General features: G+C 38.5%; 1 protein-coding gene across 2 annotated transcripts; it reads left to right on the forward strand.

Annotated features, from left to right (window-relative positions):
* The first annotated feature begins 324 nt into the window (after positions 1-324).
* On the forward strand, positions 325-17,407 carry LOC125242122 (PSME3-interacting protein-like). 2 transcript variants are annotated; one of them, XM_048150828.1, is made up of 9 exons: positions 325-445; positions 1,453-1,551; positions 2,152-2,272; positions 3,560-3,668; positions 5,519-5,613; positions 6,070-6,187; positions 10,133-10,199; positions 14,914-14,969; positions 15,679-17,407. In XM_048150828.1, the coding sequence occupies exons 1-9, from the start codon at positions 349-351 to the stop codon at positions 17,392-17,394; spliced, it is 2,478 nt and encodes an 825-aa protein (XP_048006785.1). In that variant the 5' UTR covers positions 325-348; the 3' UTR covers positions 17,395-17,407. The 2 variants fall into 2 exon arrangements, with proteins under 2 accessions (XP_048006785.1, XP_048006786.1); XM_048150829.1 differs by lacking the exon at positions 14,914-14,969 and having other exon boundaries at positions 15,679-15,701.
* The last annotated feature ends 730 nt before the right edge of the window (positions 17,408-18,137 follow it).

The following is an 18,137-nucleotide window of genomic DNA, read 5'->3' on the forward strand; positions in this document are numbered from 1 at the left end:
TAAACGCTATTGCTTGACGTTCGCAAGGAATGTTGCGACCATACGATTGAAATGTTTATTAATAATATTTTAATATCTTTTAAATATTACATCTATTATATTTTGTGTTATTTTCATTGAATTTATAATTTGCACGTCTTTATCGTAAATTGAAATCGGGAGATTTTTTAGTTTCATATTCATTTTCTAATACATTTGATTGCCATATCTGTAGCAATGCTCATAAACGTAATCAATTAAATAACATTGACGAGGAAAAGAAAAAAAAGTTAGGTTAGCAATACTGAAATAAAGATTCGTTTTGTTGGTTTCATTTGCCGTTTCATTTCTTTGTGAAAATTAAAGATAATGAGTTCCGGATTTATAACTGAATCTGAAATATTGGAACAAAGACGTCGTCGCCAAGAAGAATGGGACAAGGTTCGAACGGAAGACCAGCCCAAAGGTGAACTAGTTTGCCAATATTGTTTTGGTTCTCATTCAATGTGTTTGTTATTGATGATCAGAACATAATACTTCTACCCGTTGTTATTCGAGTGAAACTCAAATGGTATTCAAGAGTATATTATTATTTCAAGTCTTATATGAAACCCTGTAAATGATAAAAGTCATATGAGTATTTTTAATTTTATGCGTAATTTCTTTATCAATGCATCAACTGTGAGGTGAGTGATCAGTATAGTAAAAATTTAATACTTGCTATTTTAAACGCTATCATCAGTTTCTATTTCGTTCTGGCGTCCTGCAAAAGTACAATATAAACACAGGGATTTGTGATAATGCATTTAGAATGTAAGTAAACAGATAGATGACGACCGGGGTAGTGACCCTGCCTGCTACGCCACGGTCCCGGGTTCGAATCCCGGTAAGAGCATTCATTTGTGTGATGAACATAGATATTTGTTCCTGAGTCATGGGTGTTTTCTATGTATATAAGTATTTATATATTATATATTATATCGTTGTCTGAGTACCCACAACACAAGCCTTCTTGAGCTTACCGTGGGCCTCAGTCAATCTGTGTAAGAATGTCCTATAATATAAAAAAAAAATATTTGGCAAACTAAACAGTAATAACATTTTTTTCACCACACTCACTGGTAAAGGCTCTCTTGATTGTTGGAAAATGGATAAGAAAGTTGCATTTTATTTACAATTTACTGATTAAAGTTAAGTTTCATATGTGGGTTTTTTAATTTTATATTTCACTCATTACTCAATTTGCCTCCTGGCAAAGGCCTCCTCTGTGTCTCCAGTGTGTCCTGTCCATGGTTGCTCTTCTCCAGAATGGTCCCGCTGTTAGCTTTATTTCGTCTTCCCATCTACAGAGCTGTGGGCTTTTCTTGTGGCAAGTAAAGCATAGATATTCCAATTTAATTGGGGAAAAGATTGGAACATTTGTGAGTCTTGGTCAATAAAATAATAATAAATCCAACTTTATGTAATTTTCAGAGGCCCCAGAAGAGCCCTATGACACCAGGCCCCTGTACCAGCGACTGGAGGAACAGAAAATGAGGAAAGATGCAGAGTATGAGGAGGCTCACAAACTAAGTATGTAACAATGTTCTTCTACATAATATATATAAAAAAAAAAATCTATTAAAAAATCCATACTAATATTATAAATAGGAAAGTGTGTATGTCTGTTTGTCTGTCTTTCACGGCAAAACGGAGCGACGAATTGACGTGATTTTTTTAAGTGGAGATAGTTGAAGGGATGGAGAGTGACATAGGCTACTGTTTGTCTCTTTCTATCGCGAGCGAAGCCGCGGCCAAAAGCTAGTCCATACCAATATTATAAATGGGAAAGTGTGTGTGTGTGTGTGTCTGTTTGTTTGTTTGTCCGTCTTTCACGGCAAAACGGAGCGACGATTTGACGTGATTTTTTAAGTGGAGATAGTTGAAGGGATGGAGAGTTACATAGGCTACTGTTTCTCTTTCTAACGCGAGCGAAGCTGTGGGCGAAAACTAGTTTGTTATAAAATGTATAAATGTTATAATGTTATAGTCATGGGTGTTTTCTATGTATACAAGTATGTATTTATCTATTTAAGTATGTATATCGTCGCTTAGCACCCATAGTACAAGCTTTGCTTAGTTTGGGGCTAAGATCTGTGTATGGTCTTCCCGATATTTATTATTTATGTTCAGAAAACATGATCCGAGGGCTGGATGACGACGAAGTAGGATTCCTGGATCTAGTGGAGCGCAGTAAGGCCAAGGCAGCGCAGCAGATCTCCATGCAGGAACAGAAAGAGATGCAGGAGTTCAGGTATTGCTTTATTCGCCATTTACTTCACTTTTGCTTTAAATAAGGTCTTATTCCACTTAAAATATACATTAGGGTCTCTATTGGTTTTATATAGTTAAGTCTTAAGTCATAATGTATCGTTGTCCACATTCTTGTTGATTTTATTGAATTATAATTATTATGTACCTATTTACAAAAATCAATCACATTAACATAATAGAAATGTAAATCGATATTTGATTAATTAAATCGAATCGTACATTGAAATTATTTAAAATGTAGCAACACTAAGTTACTCGATTTTTACAATGGCAATCTCAGATACCCTCACTTTGAACTTGAACGAACCTGTACTTGCTTGCCAGTGTTCTTGTAAAAGGTAAAGTTAATATTATTATCTAATCCGCATGCAATCTTATTTCACGGCCCTAAAATAACGATAATTTTCGTTAGTCATAATTTGTGTTTTCTCTGGAAACACTGAGGAAACGCACTTTTCAGGATTGCCATAAAACAAAGCTAACCAATCTATCATGACCTTAATGAAAACTCTAGAAAGTTCGCCATTTCAGAATGATGACTAATGATAATTTGGCAATCATTAAAAGAAAAAAAATCATTATGACAAAAAATCATTAAAAAGTCATTATGCCATTTATGATTCATCATCCTCCTTGCGTTGTCCCGGCATTTGTCATCCCGGCTCATGGGAGCCCGGGGTCCGCTTTGACAACTAATCCCAAGATTTGGCGTCCCAGTTTTTACGAAAGCGACTGCCATCTGACCTTCCAACCCGAAGGGTAAACTAGACCTTACTAGAATTAGTCCGGTTTCCTCACGATGTTCTCCTTCACCGAAAAGCGACTGACAAATATCAAATGACATTTCGCACATAAGGCCTGATTTAGACGGCGTGCGAACTCGCATGCGATTTTAGTTACATTGCGGGCTGTTGAGGTTACATACAATTTTTCACAGCCCTCAAATACCGCAATGTAATAAAACTCGAATGCGAGTTCTCGAACCGTCTAAAGGGGTCCTAAATTCCGAAAAACTCTCCGACCCCGAACCCTCCTTAGAACTTGTACACTCCTTTTTGCTGTTTTAACACAGCAAAGGGGAGTGTACAAGTTTCTAATGGGGTGGCAACGCGCATGTGACACTGTTTGAGTTGCAGGCGTCCATAGGTTACGGTGACCGCTTTACATCAGGCGGGCCGTATGCTTGTTTGCCTTAAGTATAAAAAAAAACTCATTGGTGCGAGAATTGACATTTATGTTTATGTTAATACAAAGTTTGTGTTGTTAGAGAGCGCGTGTCAACATTGGCCGAAAGTGAAGAGCTGACGAGGCTGCGCGCGCAACTGGCGCCGGCGCGCACGACGCCCGCGCAGCAACAGAGGAACAAGCTCCAAGGGGTATGTCAAATAAGTTCATTCATACTGTTTTGTAGCTTTAAGTGTACATTAGTCCTCCCAAGTCAGCATGCCTTTTGTAATTTTTTTTTTAAGCCGCTATGTCTTTTGGAAACAATATAAATGTTAACGACTTCCACGATACAGGCTCAGCTTAGTGTGGGAGTCACTGCCCACTGTTACTGTAAATTGATTCATTTTGGTAAATGAATATTTTTACTTTTTACTTTTTTTTTACTGATATCAAGGCGATGGCGGCCAAGGCTATGGCTCAAGATAGAAAGGCGTGGAAGGATCTTGTGGAGGCCCTATGCACCTATCAGGTGCCATTGGATAACCAACAACAAGAATACTTAACAACAATAATAGCCCCATAGGGTATAGGGTTAAGAATTTCACCACCCCCTTTCTTCCCGTGGGTGTCGTAGAAGGCGACTATGGGATGTGGGTTAAATTGTGGTGTGGGCGAGAGGCTGGCAACCTGTCACTGCAATGCCACAGTTTCGTTTTCTTTTAACCCCTTATTTGCCAAGAGTGGCCCTGAAGCTTTAGTAGTTTCATGTGCTCTGCCTACCCCTTTATGGGATACAGGCGTGATTGTATGTATCTATGTATGTATGTATGTATGTATGTATGTATGTATGTATGTAATAATAGCCCTTTTTGGCTACGGCGACTGCGTTTTACGGTTGAGAGCGTCGCTGGTGTGCCCTCAGGTGACTGACGTCGCCAATTTTTGCTACGAATGGGCGACCACACTCAACCCTCCGATATAATTATATGTAACTAACTTTTGCCCGCGGCTTCGCTCGCGTTAGAAAGAGACAAAAAGTAGCCTATGTCACTCTCCATCCCTTCAACTATCTCCACTTAAAAAATCACGTCAATTCGTCGCTCCGTTTTGCCATGAAAGACGGACAAACAGACACACACACTTTCCCATTTATAATATTAGTGTGGATATAGCCACAGGTGCTCTGGCTTTTAGCTCGTTGCGCTTAGCGTCGAATTCTGTGCACCGTCTACCTACAAACTGATGCAGCTGTATCTGCACTGCACAGTATGTCTCCAACAGGGATGAATATAAATATAAATAAATAAAGTCTCATATAAAAAATAGGTCGAGAACAAAATATGCTTTTTAGATTATTTTTTTAATACTACGTCGGTGGAAAACAAGCATACGGCCCGCCTGATGTAAAGCGGTTACCGTAACCTATGGACGCCTGCAACTCAAACAGTGTCACATGCGCGTTGCCACCCCATTAGAAACTTGTACATTCCCTTTTGCTGTGTTAAGTACACAGCAAAAAGGAGTGTACAAGTTCTAAGGAGGGTTCGGGTTGCCGACGACTCAAAGGACAATAGACGGAACAAGTTAGTTCCGTAAGTCCTCCCGTCATCAGCTCACCGCACCCTCGTTGAGCTCTGGCAGCCTTACTCACCGACAGGAACACAACACTATGAGTAGGGTCTAGTGCTATTTGGCTGCGGTCTTCTGTAAGGCGGAGGTACTACCCCAGTTGGGCTCTGCTCTAGATTCGAGCGAGACGATATGCGCTGTGCTGTGCCCTACCACACAAAGCGGAATATCATTCGCTATGCCCTACCTTCTTCAAAGATGGCCCCAAACCTGGTAGATGTTGGATGATGGTTTTTCTAAGACTCTTTTATCTTATGTGGCGTTTTATATATATTTGGAGTACGTGTTGGCGATTTTTGGCTACTAGTTAATGTACAAATACATCACAAAAATTCGTATTTTTGTGACCCCCTGGGAGGTATCCCCTGATACATGTGACGTAATTTAAACCATTCTGTAATACAAAAATCATAAAGTGTTTGTTTGATAGGTGGTCGTCAGGAAACGTAAAGCAAGCGAGCTGGAGGCAGAGAAAGGCGCCGCGCCTCCGCCGGCCAAGAATAACACCAATAATGTCACAGACAGGTAAAGCTTAGAAAACGTACAATTTTAAAACATTTCGTAGTGTTCTTACACTATATGTTGACTACACTAAACATACAAGCTTAAAAGGCAAATCTAAAATACATCATACAGATAAAAAAAACTAGTTATTGTCAAAATCCAGTCACGACAGTCTCAAGCGCTTGAGACCATTTGACAATTTCCGCAGTTTGATAAAACCATGGGCGGCAGTGATCGCTTACCATCAGGCGACCTGTCTGCTCGTTTGCCTCCTATCGCATAAAAAAGAAACAATTAATCCATCAACAAAAAATTATAATTTCAGAATCTGATCACATAATGTCACGTGATTAGTTGAGAATCACTAGTAGGGAGAACGGACATACAAAAAGCAAATCGAGTCAAACAAACGTATATGAACACCCTCGTCCTGAATGTATGATTTTGCTCCCTTGTGACACAATTGACTTATTCCAGCATGCCTGCCACTGGCGACGAGCTGGGCGCCATGCGGTGTGTGGGCGTACTTCCAGGGCTCCGGCACTACGGTACCGACTCTTCCAGCGACACCGGAGAATCCAGCGACAGCGAGCCAGTGAGTCACTTCTTTATAAACAAACCGAGTGCCATGTGGCGCTGAGTGTGCGCCATGTGGCGCTGAGTGAGTGCCGTGTGGCGCTGAGTGTGTGTCATGTGGCGCTGAGTGTGCGTCATTGGCGCTGAGTACCGTGTGGCGCTGAGTGTGCGCTATGTGGCGCTGAGTGCGTGTCATGTGGCGATGAGTGGGCGCCATGCGGTGTGTGGGCGTACTTCCAGGGCTCCGGCACTACGGTACCGACTCTTCCAGCGACACCGGAGAATCCAGCGACAGCGAGCCAGTGAGTCACTTCTTTATAAACAAACCGAGTGCCATGTGGCGCTGAGTGTGCGCCATGTGGCGCTGAGTGAGTGCCGTGTGGCGCTGAGTGTGTGTCATGTGGCGCTGAGTGTGCGTCATTGGCGCTGAGTACCGTGTGGCGCTGAGTGTGCGCTATGTGGCGCTGAGTGTGTGTCATGTGGCGATGAGTGGGCGTCATGCGGTGTGTGGGCGTGCTGCCAGGGCTTCGGCACTACGGCACCGACTCTTCTAGCGACACTGGAGAATCCAGCGACAGCGGGCCAGTGAGTCACTTCTTTATAAACAAACCGAGTGCCATGTGACGCTGAGCTGGGTGCCATGCCCACATTACATGGCGACCCTGCCAGTGCGGGCCGTAGTGCCCCAGTTGCTCGATGCTGCGGCACTACGGTACACTCTTTCAGCGACACCGGAGACTCGAGCCAGTGAGTCACTTCTTTATAAACAGCGCTGAGCATATGTGGCGCAACATTTCACTCACACTGCTTCACCTCATCCTAAGAAGCAAATATGTAACATAAGACAGAATAAGCCTATCTTCGATACAAGCGAGTTGTCGTCCCCCCCCCCCCCCCCCACATCACATGGCGACCCTGCCAGTGCGGTGTTGCTTCTGCACAGACTCTTCTAGCGACACTGGAGACTCCAGCGAGCCAGTGAGTTATTCCTTTTCACCACACCAGCTGGTAAAACTCTCATGATTCATCGACACAGATAAGAAAGTTGCATTTTATTTATTTAGTAAAGCATTATTTACCAAACAACCATAGGGCTAAACAGTGATTCGTAAAAAAAAAGTCTACAGAGGTGCAAAGTAATTTCATACAAATTTTAACTCGATGTCCTGGGGGGTTACCATGACGTACTAAAGACGTTCAGTTTAAGTTGAGAGAAAGGGACACAGCTATAGCAGTTACATAGCTCCGTCCCTCTCTCTCAACCTAAACTGAACGGCTTTAGCACGTCATGGTAACCCCCCTAAACTGCAGGGCTAGCTTCCAATTTTATCACTTATCAACGTGGATAAGACATATCACTCTCACACTGACATACTTGCCAAAACTTGACGGATGCTTTATCCACGTAATAGATAAGTGATAAAATTGGAAGCATAATAGCCGGGCTGGCTAGTAGAATTGACTTTTAAATGAAGAATGATTCGTAATTTTGTTTTCAGTACAGATGGTGTTTTTTTACGCACTAGTGCGAGAAGTGGTTCATTGTATGCCAGGTCGAAACTTCGAAGGGCTATCTGTACTGAAAAACGTCGTACGATACACGTGCGAAAAGGAAATTCGTAACTCGTGTCGATTTAAAACACTCCCCACTCGTTTCGAGCTTCCTTTTTTACGCACTTGTATCGTAATGTACTATTTCAGTACAGATGGTGTATTTTTTTACGCACTAGTGCGAGAAGTGGTTCATTATATGCCAGGTCGAAACTTCGGAGGGCCATCTGTACTGAAAAACGTCGTACGATACACGTGCGAAAAGGAAATTCGTAACTCGTGTCGATTTAAAACACTCCCTTCGGTCGTGTTTTAATTTATCGCCACTCGTTTCGAGCTTCCTTTTTTACGCACTTGTATCGTAATGTACTATAAAATCATAGATTCGATTTAGTTCCATGTATTTTCCTCGTTTTGGTGTAATGGTAAATCAGCAGTTCTCGAAAAGTTTGTACAAAAATTAAGGAAAAAGTTAAATTTGTTTTTATTAATTCCTATTTTGTTACCAAGATTTTGTTGATGAATTGAGATTTTATTAAGTTTTATTTCGTTATTAAGGTTCTCTAGTATCTATATTTTCTTAATTATAACAATTAACCTGTATATATCATACGAAAGTCGACTTATATCACTAAATGTTGGTAAAAAAATAGGATCAATTAAAATTTGCTGACGTGGCATTGTACAAAGTTGCCGGGAACTGCTCAAATATTGTTTCACTAGATTGTTTAACATACGAATGTAATGAATCCTGTGCGTTGCGCGGGTTTCAAGGCACGAGCTTTGAAACCCAAGATTTCACTTTGCGTCCATTCAAACCTTACATACATACATACAATCACGCCTGTATCCCATAAAGGGGTAGGCAGAACACATGAAACTACTAAAGCTTCAGTGCCACTCTTGGCATATAAGGGGTTGAAAGAAAACGAAACTGTGACATCAGTGACAGGTTGCCAGCCTCTCGCCTACGCCACAATTTAACCCATATCCCATAGTCGTCTTCTACCTTACACTTACAGTACCGGTCAAAAATTTAAGTTCACTCCTTGTTTTCAGTACAATTGACTGCTTTGAGTACTGATGTGAGAGTATCATTGTGCGAATCATTGATACTGTCAAAACTCAATTATGCAGACACTGTTGTAGGTGGCTGTCTGTTGTCAAAAACCAAAAAGTTAATACAACGTGTACAGAATGCGTGTGCACGTTTTTGTTTTTACATTCCATCTCGGACTCATGTCACTCCTTACCTAAATAGTCATGGTTTATTGAATATGGAGTCACGACGTTCAATGCATTTTGCCTGTATGCTTTTTGGTATTGTCAAGACGATGAGGCCACAATATCTATATGAGAAACTAACTTTTTCACAGAGACATATTAGGGGAGCTACTCGTTTGCTTTGTCCACGGCACAGCACCGCCGCATTTCGTGGCAGCTTTAAATACTCTGCCACGAAGTGCTGGAACAATATACCGCCTCCTATCAGGAACTCATTTTCAGTGTATTCGTTCAAGGTAAACTTTAGAAAATATATTTTGAATTTACAGAAAAACTGTAATTAAGTCTGTGCTAAGGATAGGGTAACAAAAATAATTAATTGTATATTTTATGTCCAGGTTACGCCAATCATTTGGATCTAATCATATCATTTCTATGCGATTATTTTGTAAAAATTGAGTATGACTATTACAGGTGAATAGTTCGTAGCATAAAATATTATTAAAATTATAATTATATTCAAATTTATATAAATATAGATACAAAAACTATAAAATGATTTGTTTTGTATATTTTGTAGCTGCGCTCTCTCGGAAGGGTCTCCACGGAAGACCAGCGTCAGGGTCCTCCAGGGTCCCTTGGCATGAAGCTGAGTGGAGACCTTTTCAGTTACGCTTTAATACAATAATATTTATTATGTTAGTGTTATTAGTTAAGTTTAAATTAAGCGTTTTTGAATAAAGTTTCTTCTATTCTATTCTATTCTATTCTATTCTTTAGAGAGATAGTTTTTTGTAGTTCAGACGTCAAAATTTGTTTCGTAAACAATTTAAAAATTTTTAACATCTGTTTCCCTCAAATCTTATAGGCTAAATAATTATTTGGCCTATATTATCTGGCTAAAACTGTGTTTCGTGTAAAGATGTGTCTCAATTAGTGGCAAAGGCAAGGCCATAAATATAACTAGCATTTTGCCGTCATGTTTATTAGATTTTAGTGAAAGAAAGGTACGTGAATTGTGTCTAACTAGTAAAACAAATCTCCACAAAACAATAAATATAAGTTGAAAACATATTTCGACTACCAAACCGAAGATAATTATCGTACAAAAGTACTCATTTGTACCGAAATCAAAGGGTGAACTCAAACTTTTGACCGATACTGTATTAAAGTGTTATGTTTGTTTCAGGAGGACAAATGCTGCAAACCCGATCTGCTGGGCCGGCGGCCTTCCTCAGACAAACACAAGGAGAAAAGTTAGAGCCGCACTGTATTATTATTCTTACACCGTTTCATTCACGAAGACGCCTTTGTCTCATACTGGCCTGGCAAAAAAGAGTAGAAAAAAATCAATCGAATTGAGAACCTCCTCTTTATGAACTAAAACTATGGAAACGGATTAAATCGCGTATAATGAATTCACGATTCATCCCGGCGTTTCGTTTTACAGCATTAGTGCATGCATTATTAACTTTATGAGTAACTATCGCGGTAACCGAAGACAATATCAACCTCCTTTTTTGAAGTCGGTTAGTAATAAGGCCGCCATTTTCTATCTAAATCGTATTGTATGTGGTAACTATTTTGACACTTGTATGAGAACAGTTAAGTGTTGCTATGCTAAAAAAAAATAGTTCCAATTCTACACTTTTTACCAAGCTAGCATTTGCTAAAAAATTGCAAGAGTTGAGACAATTTTATTTTGATTTTTTTTAATAGTTACTTAGGTAGTAAATTATGTTCTTATTTTAATACAAAATATGTAAAATAAGTAAATAATAGTCGGGTAATCTTTTTAAAAAGTTTTTTCTTTACGGCATAGATGGCTTTACTTTAACGTCTTTTCAAATGTATTACGGGTGGCGCCCTCATTTGGGGAGTAATTTTTATATGGAATACCTTTCGTAAAACTAGTGTCTTCGCCAAATCTTGGGATTAGTTGTCAAAGCGGACCTCAGGCTCTCATGAGCCGTAAATGCCGGTGAAGATGATGTTATGGAATACCTTTATACGAGCAATTCTTACGCTTATACATTTCGGGGATATTGGCTCTAATGATTTTGATGAAATTTTGCTATAAGTATGGAAGGATTCGGAGACGAAAAGTGTCTAGGCAATAAAAATGCTTCTCGTTACGGAGCGAAACATGTCGAGCGATCTTCGACAATTTTACGAGAGTTACCCGATTTTACATGTTTAATTCAAGGCTTGGAACCGGTTTATTTTTTACCGGTTAAAACCGGTTTATTTCGATTTTACTCCGAACTTTTTAAAGAACGCGAACGTTATGAGAACTTTATTTTAACCGAAATAAACCGGTTTATTCGACGAGCGGCGAGACGCACCTAAATACCTAAGTTCACGCAGCGAGTTTTTGTTTGGTTAGAACAGTATTACCTATTATGCTGCGGAATAAACCGGTTTATTTTGTTCTAAACCGGTTAATCGAAAGAAACCTTTATGAAAGAGTTCTTCTAAAAACCGGTTTAAAAATAGCGGTTTTTCGAGCGAAAATGTAATTTAAAGGTATATCCTCAAGTACATGATAACGGTTTGAAAACTTAACCGGTATCCAAGCCCTGGTTTAATTTTTATTGAATTTTCCAACATACAAAAGTTAAGTTTTAAAATCACGGGTTAAAATATTTTCAAGTAATCTTTTCAAGTGCTGTGTTATTATAGTTCGTGGAGGCTTAACACATTTGTTGAAAACCCGACTATCGGGTACTTTAACATTTCATTCCCAGGGCGTACCCGATAGTCGGGATCTTAACATTATTGGTGGCAATGAAAGTGTTAATATAAAATTATATTCAATAACAGTTTACAATAAATTGTAACTCTTTAAAGGCTTGTAGGGGTATTATTACAATTTAGACTGTTTTATGTAATTAAACGTATCTTATTGTAATTTGTTGTTTTGTTTTATACTTATCTGTGTCGATGTCTAGTCAAAGGTCCTACTTAGTTGTTTCCATAAAAACGCATTTAGCTTGTATTTCTATACTAATAACCTGTCAAAACGTCCTTATAGCGTATAGTGGGACTTTTTACGTGGAAACGACACATTTTTTTATGACTTTGCCACTGGCAAGGATTTTTATCACATTTTACTTATGGTTAAATAAGTCAAACCGAGCTTATCATAAAAGTTTTGCCTTTTAAAATTCACTTGCACAGTATAAATTAAAGATGGGCCGAATATGGACTTTGCCAAATACGAATATTCGGCCGAACATTCGTTTTAGCTCTTACCGAACCGAACATTCGGCCGAGTATTCGGTTACGCCATATTTTTAAAGCGAATGTTAAGATTAAAACTATTAAATGATTGATAATGGTTACATATGTAACTACAACTCTGTTCTTATGATTTAGTTGATAACTAAAACTTAGTTAAAACAACTCTGAACTCTTCTCAACTCTTAAAAACTACGGTTTTTTAACTTTTTTACAATACAATTGTATTTATTTATATTTTGATGCATAGGTAATTATCTCTTTTTAGTAGTTCCTTAGAAAGCTACTAAAATAGGAGTTTATTATCAAATGGAACGTAAGACCTTCATTAGTTATTTATTCGCTAAATATTCGGCAATGCAACCGAATTATTCGGTTGAACACGAACATTAAAAAACTAGCCGACTATGCTGAATACCGAATATTTAACGAATATTCGGCCCATCTCTAGTATAAATATTTAAATCACTGCCAATTTAGCTTGGTCTGATTCAAACTGTGTACTATCCTGTGTAGGTTGTCTGGTAGAGATCGCTCTTTAGCGATAAGACCGCCTGTTGTCTGCCTCTATTTATAATCATTTGTTTTGTCTCCGCTGTATCTTTTTTCTGTATCTCTTGCTGAGGTGTGCCAATAAAGAGTATTCTATCTATCTATCTATCTATCTATCCCACTAGGGCTGTTTTTTTATTATTTTCATCAGACTGAATGTAAAATTAGCTATCGCATTTCCATATTATACAGGACCTAACATAAAACATCATTATTAAAGTAAGAAAAAGCACGAAGAATTTCGTCCATTGACCCAACTGTTGATATATCTGTCGCACGCACGTTCTTTGCTGTTATATTTCTGTAGATCAGGATAACAATATGTGCCATTCTTTAGAAAAAATCACATTGTCGCTTAAGCATAAGGTAGCTCTAATATGTAACTCGTCTAGAAATTTCGTCCTTATGGTAAATGACAATGTACAATTTTAATAATAAAACTACTGTGAGACACTGATATATTAAACACGTAAAATCGGATAACTCGTAAAATTGTCGAAGATAGCTCGACATGTTTCGCTCCCTAACGAGGAGCATTTTCATTGAGCAAACGCGATGAAAATGCTCCTCGTTACGGAGCGAAACATGTCGAGCGACCTTCGACAATTTTACGTGATTTACCCGATTTTACACGTTTAATGTTGTACAAATTGCTTGAGAATGTCACATACAAGTTAGCTAAATGTATAGTATGAATTTTCTGACATGATTTTTTGGCTTTTGCCGTAATCTGTTAAACAAAAGCCTTTGTTTCTATTATTCACGGCGGCTAGCTCCCGTTTGAACGACACGCGCTAAAGTCTCAGTGTAGTTAAAAAGCAACTATCATGATAGTAATAAGGTTCAAATCCGTAAAAAGCCATTTCAGAGAAATCAGAGATAACACGTTTTGTCATCTTCGAAAAAAGTTACCTGCATACTGCGGACTGTTTCATAAATTTGAACCTTATTGCTATCATGATAGTTGCTTTTTAACTACACTGAGACTTTAGCGCGTGCCGTTTAAACGGGAGCTAGCCGCCATGAATAATAGAAACAAAGGCTTTTGTTTAACTGTTTACGGCAAAAACTAAAAAACCATCTCAGAAAATTCATACTATACGCGTTCTAGATTCCTACCTACCATGTTAAATTAACATCTATTTTGATAGCCTGACAGAACACTTTCACTGTCTGTGCTATCAAAATCGCTGCTAACTTAGTTTGGTATAACTCTATCATAGATATTCAAACAGACGGGCCAATGATCGAATTTCTTCGTACCTTCCTTATTTTATGAAAAAAGTTTTTCATAAGAGCATTTTCAGAATTTGGGACCCCCCAATTAGCGTAAGTCGTTAACAAAGATTTACTCACTGTCAGTTTTGTGACGATGACTAAGCATTAAATTTCTATAAAAATATTGTTTTTGTGTTAATTACATAAACTTTAAGCAATAATCTACATACAGAATGTGAAAAATAGTTATTTGTTTTACAAGGGGGCAAAGTTGTTGTTTAATCGGACGTGCCAATATTGATACCCGAGCAAGCGAAAGATTCCAATATTGAACCGCGAGCGTAGCGAGAGGTTCAAAAACTGGAATCTTGAGCGTTGCGAGGGTTTCAAGGCACGAAGGTTAAACAAACTTTGCCACCGAGTGAAACACAAAATTTTTCACAACACCAACACGAACAAAATACTGACTATAAAAAATATCAAACTAAATCAAATCCATCAATCTATTCAATATTTATGATTCAAAATCATCATTTATAGGTAAATTCTACCAGCCAGCTTAAGAAATTTGTATGAAATTACTTTGCACTCTTGTGGATAAAATGCAATTTTGCTATCTGTTTTCGAATAGCAAAGTAAGCCTTTACCAGTTGGTGTGGTGAAAAGTATATTTTTAGACTAATTTTAGGCTTAATTTGTCGTCACAAAACTGACAGCGAGTTAATTTTTGTTAACAATTTATGCTAATTGGGTGTCCCAAATTCTGAAAATGCCCATAATATTGAAGTCCTAATATAAACTCTTAACATCGGTCCAAAAGAAAATTGCAAAAAAAACCTGCAATTGTAGCAAATGTGTTAAGCTAATGTTACATTGACATCATTTTGCGTCGCAATTTGAAGTCAAAACGAACTGCCTTAACTTTTTGCAATGATTGTAAGAATTTTTTGCAATTTTCAGATGACGAGAGCGGAGTAACTTCGAACGAGGGTGAATTGAGTGAAGACAGGAGTAAGGTAAATATTGATATTTATGGCGAATTTGGTTGACGTTTCGTCTTTGAAGATGCCTTAGGATATTTGGGCCATTTTTTTCAAAGTTGTCCACCTCACTTTTTTGTAACATGGGTATTTTTTACGCGATTCATACTCAGAATCGAGAGGTCTTTCGATCCTGATAGGAGAAAAAAAAAATCCCAAGATTTCCATACATTTTTTCTAACCTTCCATTCCGTTACCGCCATACAAAATGTATGAAAAAATGGTAACGGAATGGGAAAAAACCTTGGGACACTTTTCTCCTATTAGAATTGAAAGAGCTCGCTATTCTGAGTGTAAAACATAAAAAATTCTAAATAAAAAAAAAGTGGGGTGGACAACATTGAAAAAAGATGGCCCATTTACATTTTTTAAGTGGAAAAACTATACATGTACTTTATTGTTCATATTTCGAAAACCATGACATTTTCATTAAAGTCAAATTCGCATAATGTGATAATTAATGAGATGTCCTGTCACCCCTTTCGTTTTGGCGTTGGTTTTAGGAACATCCTGTATGTTTTTCCACTTTAAAAGTAAACGTTGAAATATGCGGTCCGGATGAAATAATAGAGACGATTCTTACTGCAAATTAGAAAAAGTTGCTGACGTCATAAGTCTTGAAAATGTTATTTGCTATTTTGCGTGTACTCTAAATGATTATTATTGTGTTTCAATATTTTTCCAGAAAACTAAAAGACCCAAAGACCCCAACGTGATATCCGTAGACTCAGGCAGCGAGGCAGACGACGAAGATTTCATACGTTCCCTTCTATCCGTACAATACCAGGCAAATTTCAAACTGGAACCCGCTCCTGAAGAAACTTTTGACACCTACGACTGTATAAACCAAAACTTTTACTGGTCACAAGACTTTACCACGTTCTCCGGAAGACAGGAAACTTATACCTTCGTTCCTGGCTCCAAAATAAGTACCCAATCTCCATATGAGTTATTCACATCGATATGGGACAGAAATATTATGCAGAAAATCGCGGATGAAACTAATAAGTACGCTTGGCAAACTATTACGCCTAAATGTAAGACCGAAGGTGGGATTCCAAACACTTCGAGATTGTCGCGATGGAAAGACACTACAGTTGAGGAGCTGTATCTATTCTTTGCTGTTCTGATTTTCATGCCGTTTTGTCATAGAGAGAAGTTAGCTGATTACTGGTCAACTGGCAGATTAGAGATGTCTAACTTCAGGTCGCTTATGAGTCGAAATAGATTTCAGTTGTTACTAAGATTCTTACATTTTGTCGATAACGATACGCTTTTAGTTTCAAAAGTGACTGGAAATGAGAAAAAAATAGCGAAAATTAAACCTATTATAGATTATTTAAATATGAAGTTTAACAATCTTTACGTGCCTGGACAGTACTTGAGTTTGAATGAATCTTATCCCTTATGGAAAGGACAGTTCAATTTGGAGAGAAGTGTTAAGAATCGAGAACAGTTCGGGTTTCAATCCCATGAGCTTTACGAAGCTAGGACAGGTTATTTATTGAAATTCCTTATAGATACCAGTCGAGGCAATGATGAGAGATCTCATGCGAAAACTACTCTTAAACTCATGCAGCAATACTTAGACAGAGGGCACTCTGTAGCTATGGATGTCACTTACACACAAGTACCTTTAACGCGCTACTTAAAAACTAGAAGAACTGACGTCATAGGATTGATAAATAAAGAGAGACCTCTCATCCCAGAAGTTATCAAAAATATAGACGATAAAAGATTACAAAAAGGAGAACTACTCTCCTGGCAAAGCGGAGATATCTCCATCATATCCTGGAAAGACGCTGAACTAACCTCTATAGTGTCTACGTACCACAAACCAGATATGGTATTAGTCGCGCAGAATAGCTTAAGCCATATGCTACCTAGAATACCTTTGGCTCTCCACGATTACAATAAATGTAATGTCGATAATAAAAAGATGTCCTACACTATGGAGCGAAAGAGAGGACTCAAATGGTACATTAAGATTTTCCGCAGATTATTAAACTCCAGCATTCTAAACGCGTATGTTCTTTACCAGTCTAACTGTACTTCTAAGCCTATAAGCCATAGGAATTTTCGCTACGATTTAGCTGAAAACTTAGCAGTCCGTTATGGGATTACTAAAGTGACTACCCAGCCAGTTTCAAGAGGTAACGAAATTCGGTTAGATGGTAAGAACGACCATTACCCGACGCACACAGAAATGCCGACAGGTAAAAACAGGAGGAGCCGGCGACGATGCCACCGTTGCCAAGCTCTTGGGCGTCGTAGCCAAGTGACTATCATGTGCTCCAAGTGCCAAGTGGGTCTGTGTGTCGGACAGTGTTGGAAGGAGTATCATACGCTTAAGCGCTTGAATAAAGATAAGCCTAAGAAAAAGGGGAAACTTCGCAGATAAGTGGCTTTATATTTAAAATGCTCACTACTCGGCAAAAAATGGTGCCGCTTGTATGACTAGAACCCGCTCAGCGGGCTCTCCGCCCATTTGAGCAAAGTTCACGAGTGCCCGCCCTTTAGTCACAAAGACCTGTAGCGTGGTCTCAGCTGTGTCATCTTCGTGCATGCTGACAAGGTTAACAGTATTCACTACTAGACAAAGAATGGCGCACTACGTCAGAAAACCAGCGCGATCTCCGGCATCTGAGCAAAGTTTACGAGTGCCCACCAGGCGGGTTCTTTGTTGCGAACATGTTAAGGATAACGCCGACGTGTCGTTTAAAGGGTTAATGTTATAATGGATCATCTCCACTTAAAAAATCACGTCAATTCGTCGCTCCGTTTTGCCGTGAAAGACGGACAAACAAACAGGCACACACACATTCCTATTTATAATATTAGTACCTATGGATTTTAAGAAATAAGAAATTGTTAGCACCTAATTATGTAAGGACTGTATCGATAAGTATAAGGACAAAACAAACCTCGTCTAAATGTTGACATGTGCATAATTTTATATTATTATGTTCCGAGAGTATGATCTGAAGGTATTGGAAAGCACTATTTGATATAAGAAGGTCTAATTTTTATTTTATTTTAGAGACTTTATGGTACTTTCATTAAGGTCTAGCAAATAAATTTCGGACAACCCCTATCTGGCTTAATTTGAGAATATTTCATTGACTGTTTGTACGATTTCAACAA

The sequence above is a fragment of the Leguminivora glycinivorella genome, unplaced genomic scaffold (genome assembly GCF_023078275.1).
Source record: "Leguminivora glycinivorella isolate SPB_JAAS2020 unplaced genomic scaffold, LegGlyc_1.1 Scaffold8, whole genome shotgun sequence".
NCBI classification, from domain to species: domain Eukaryota; kingdom Metazoa; phylum Arthropoda; class Insecta; order Lepidoptera; family Tortricidae; genus Leguminivora; species Leguminivora glycinivorella.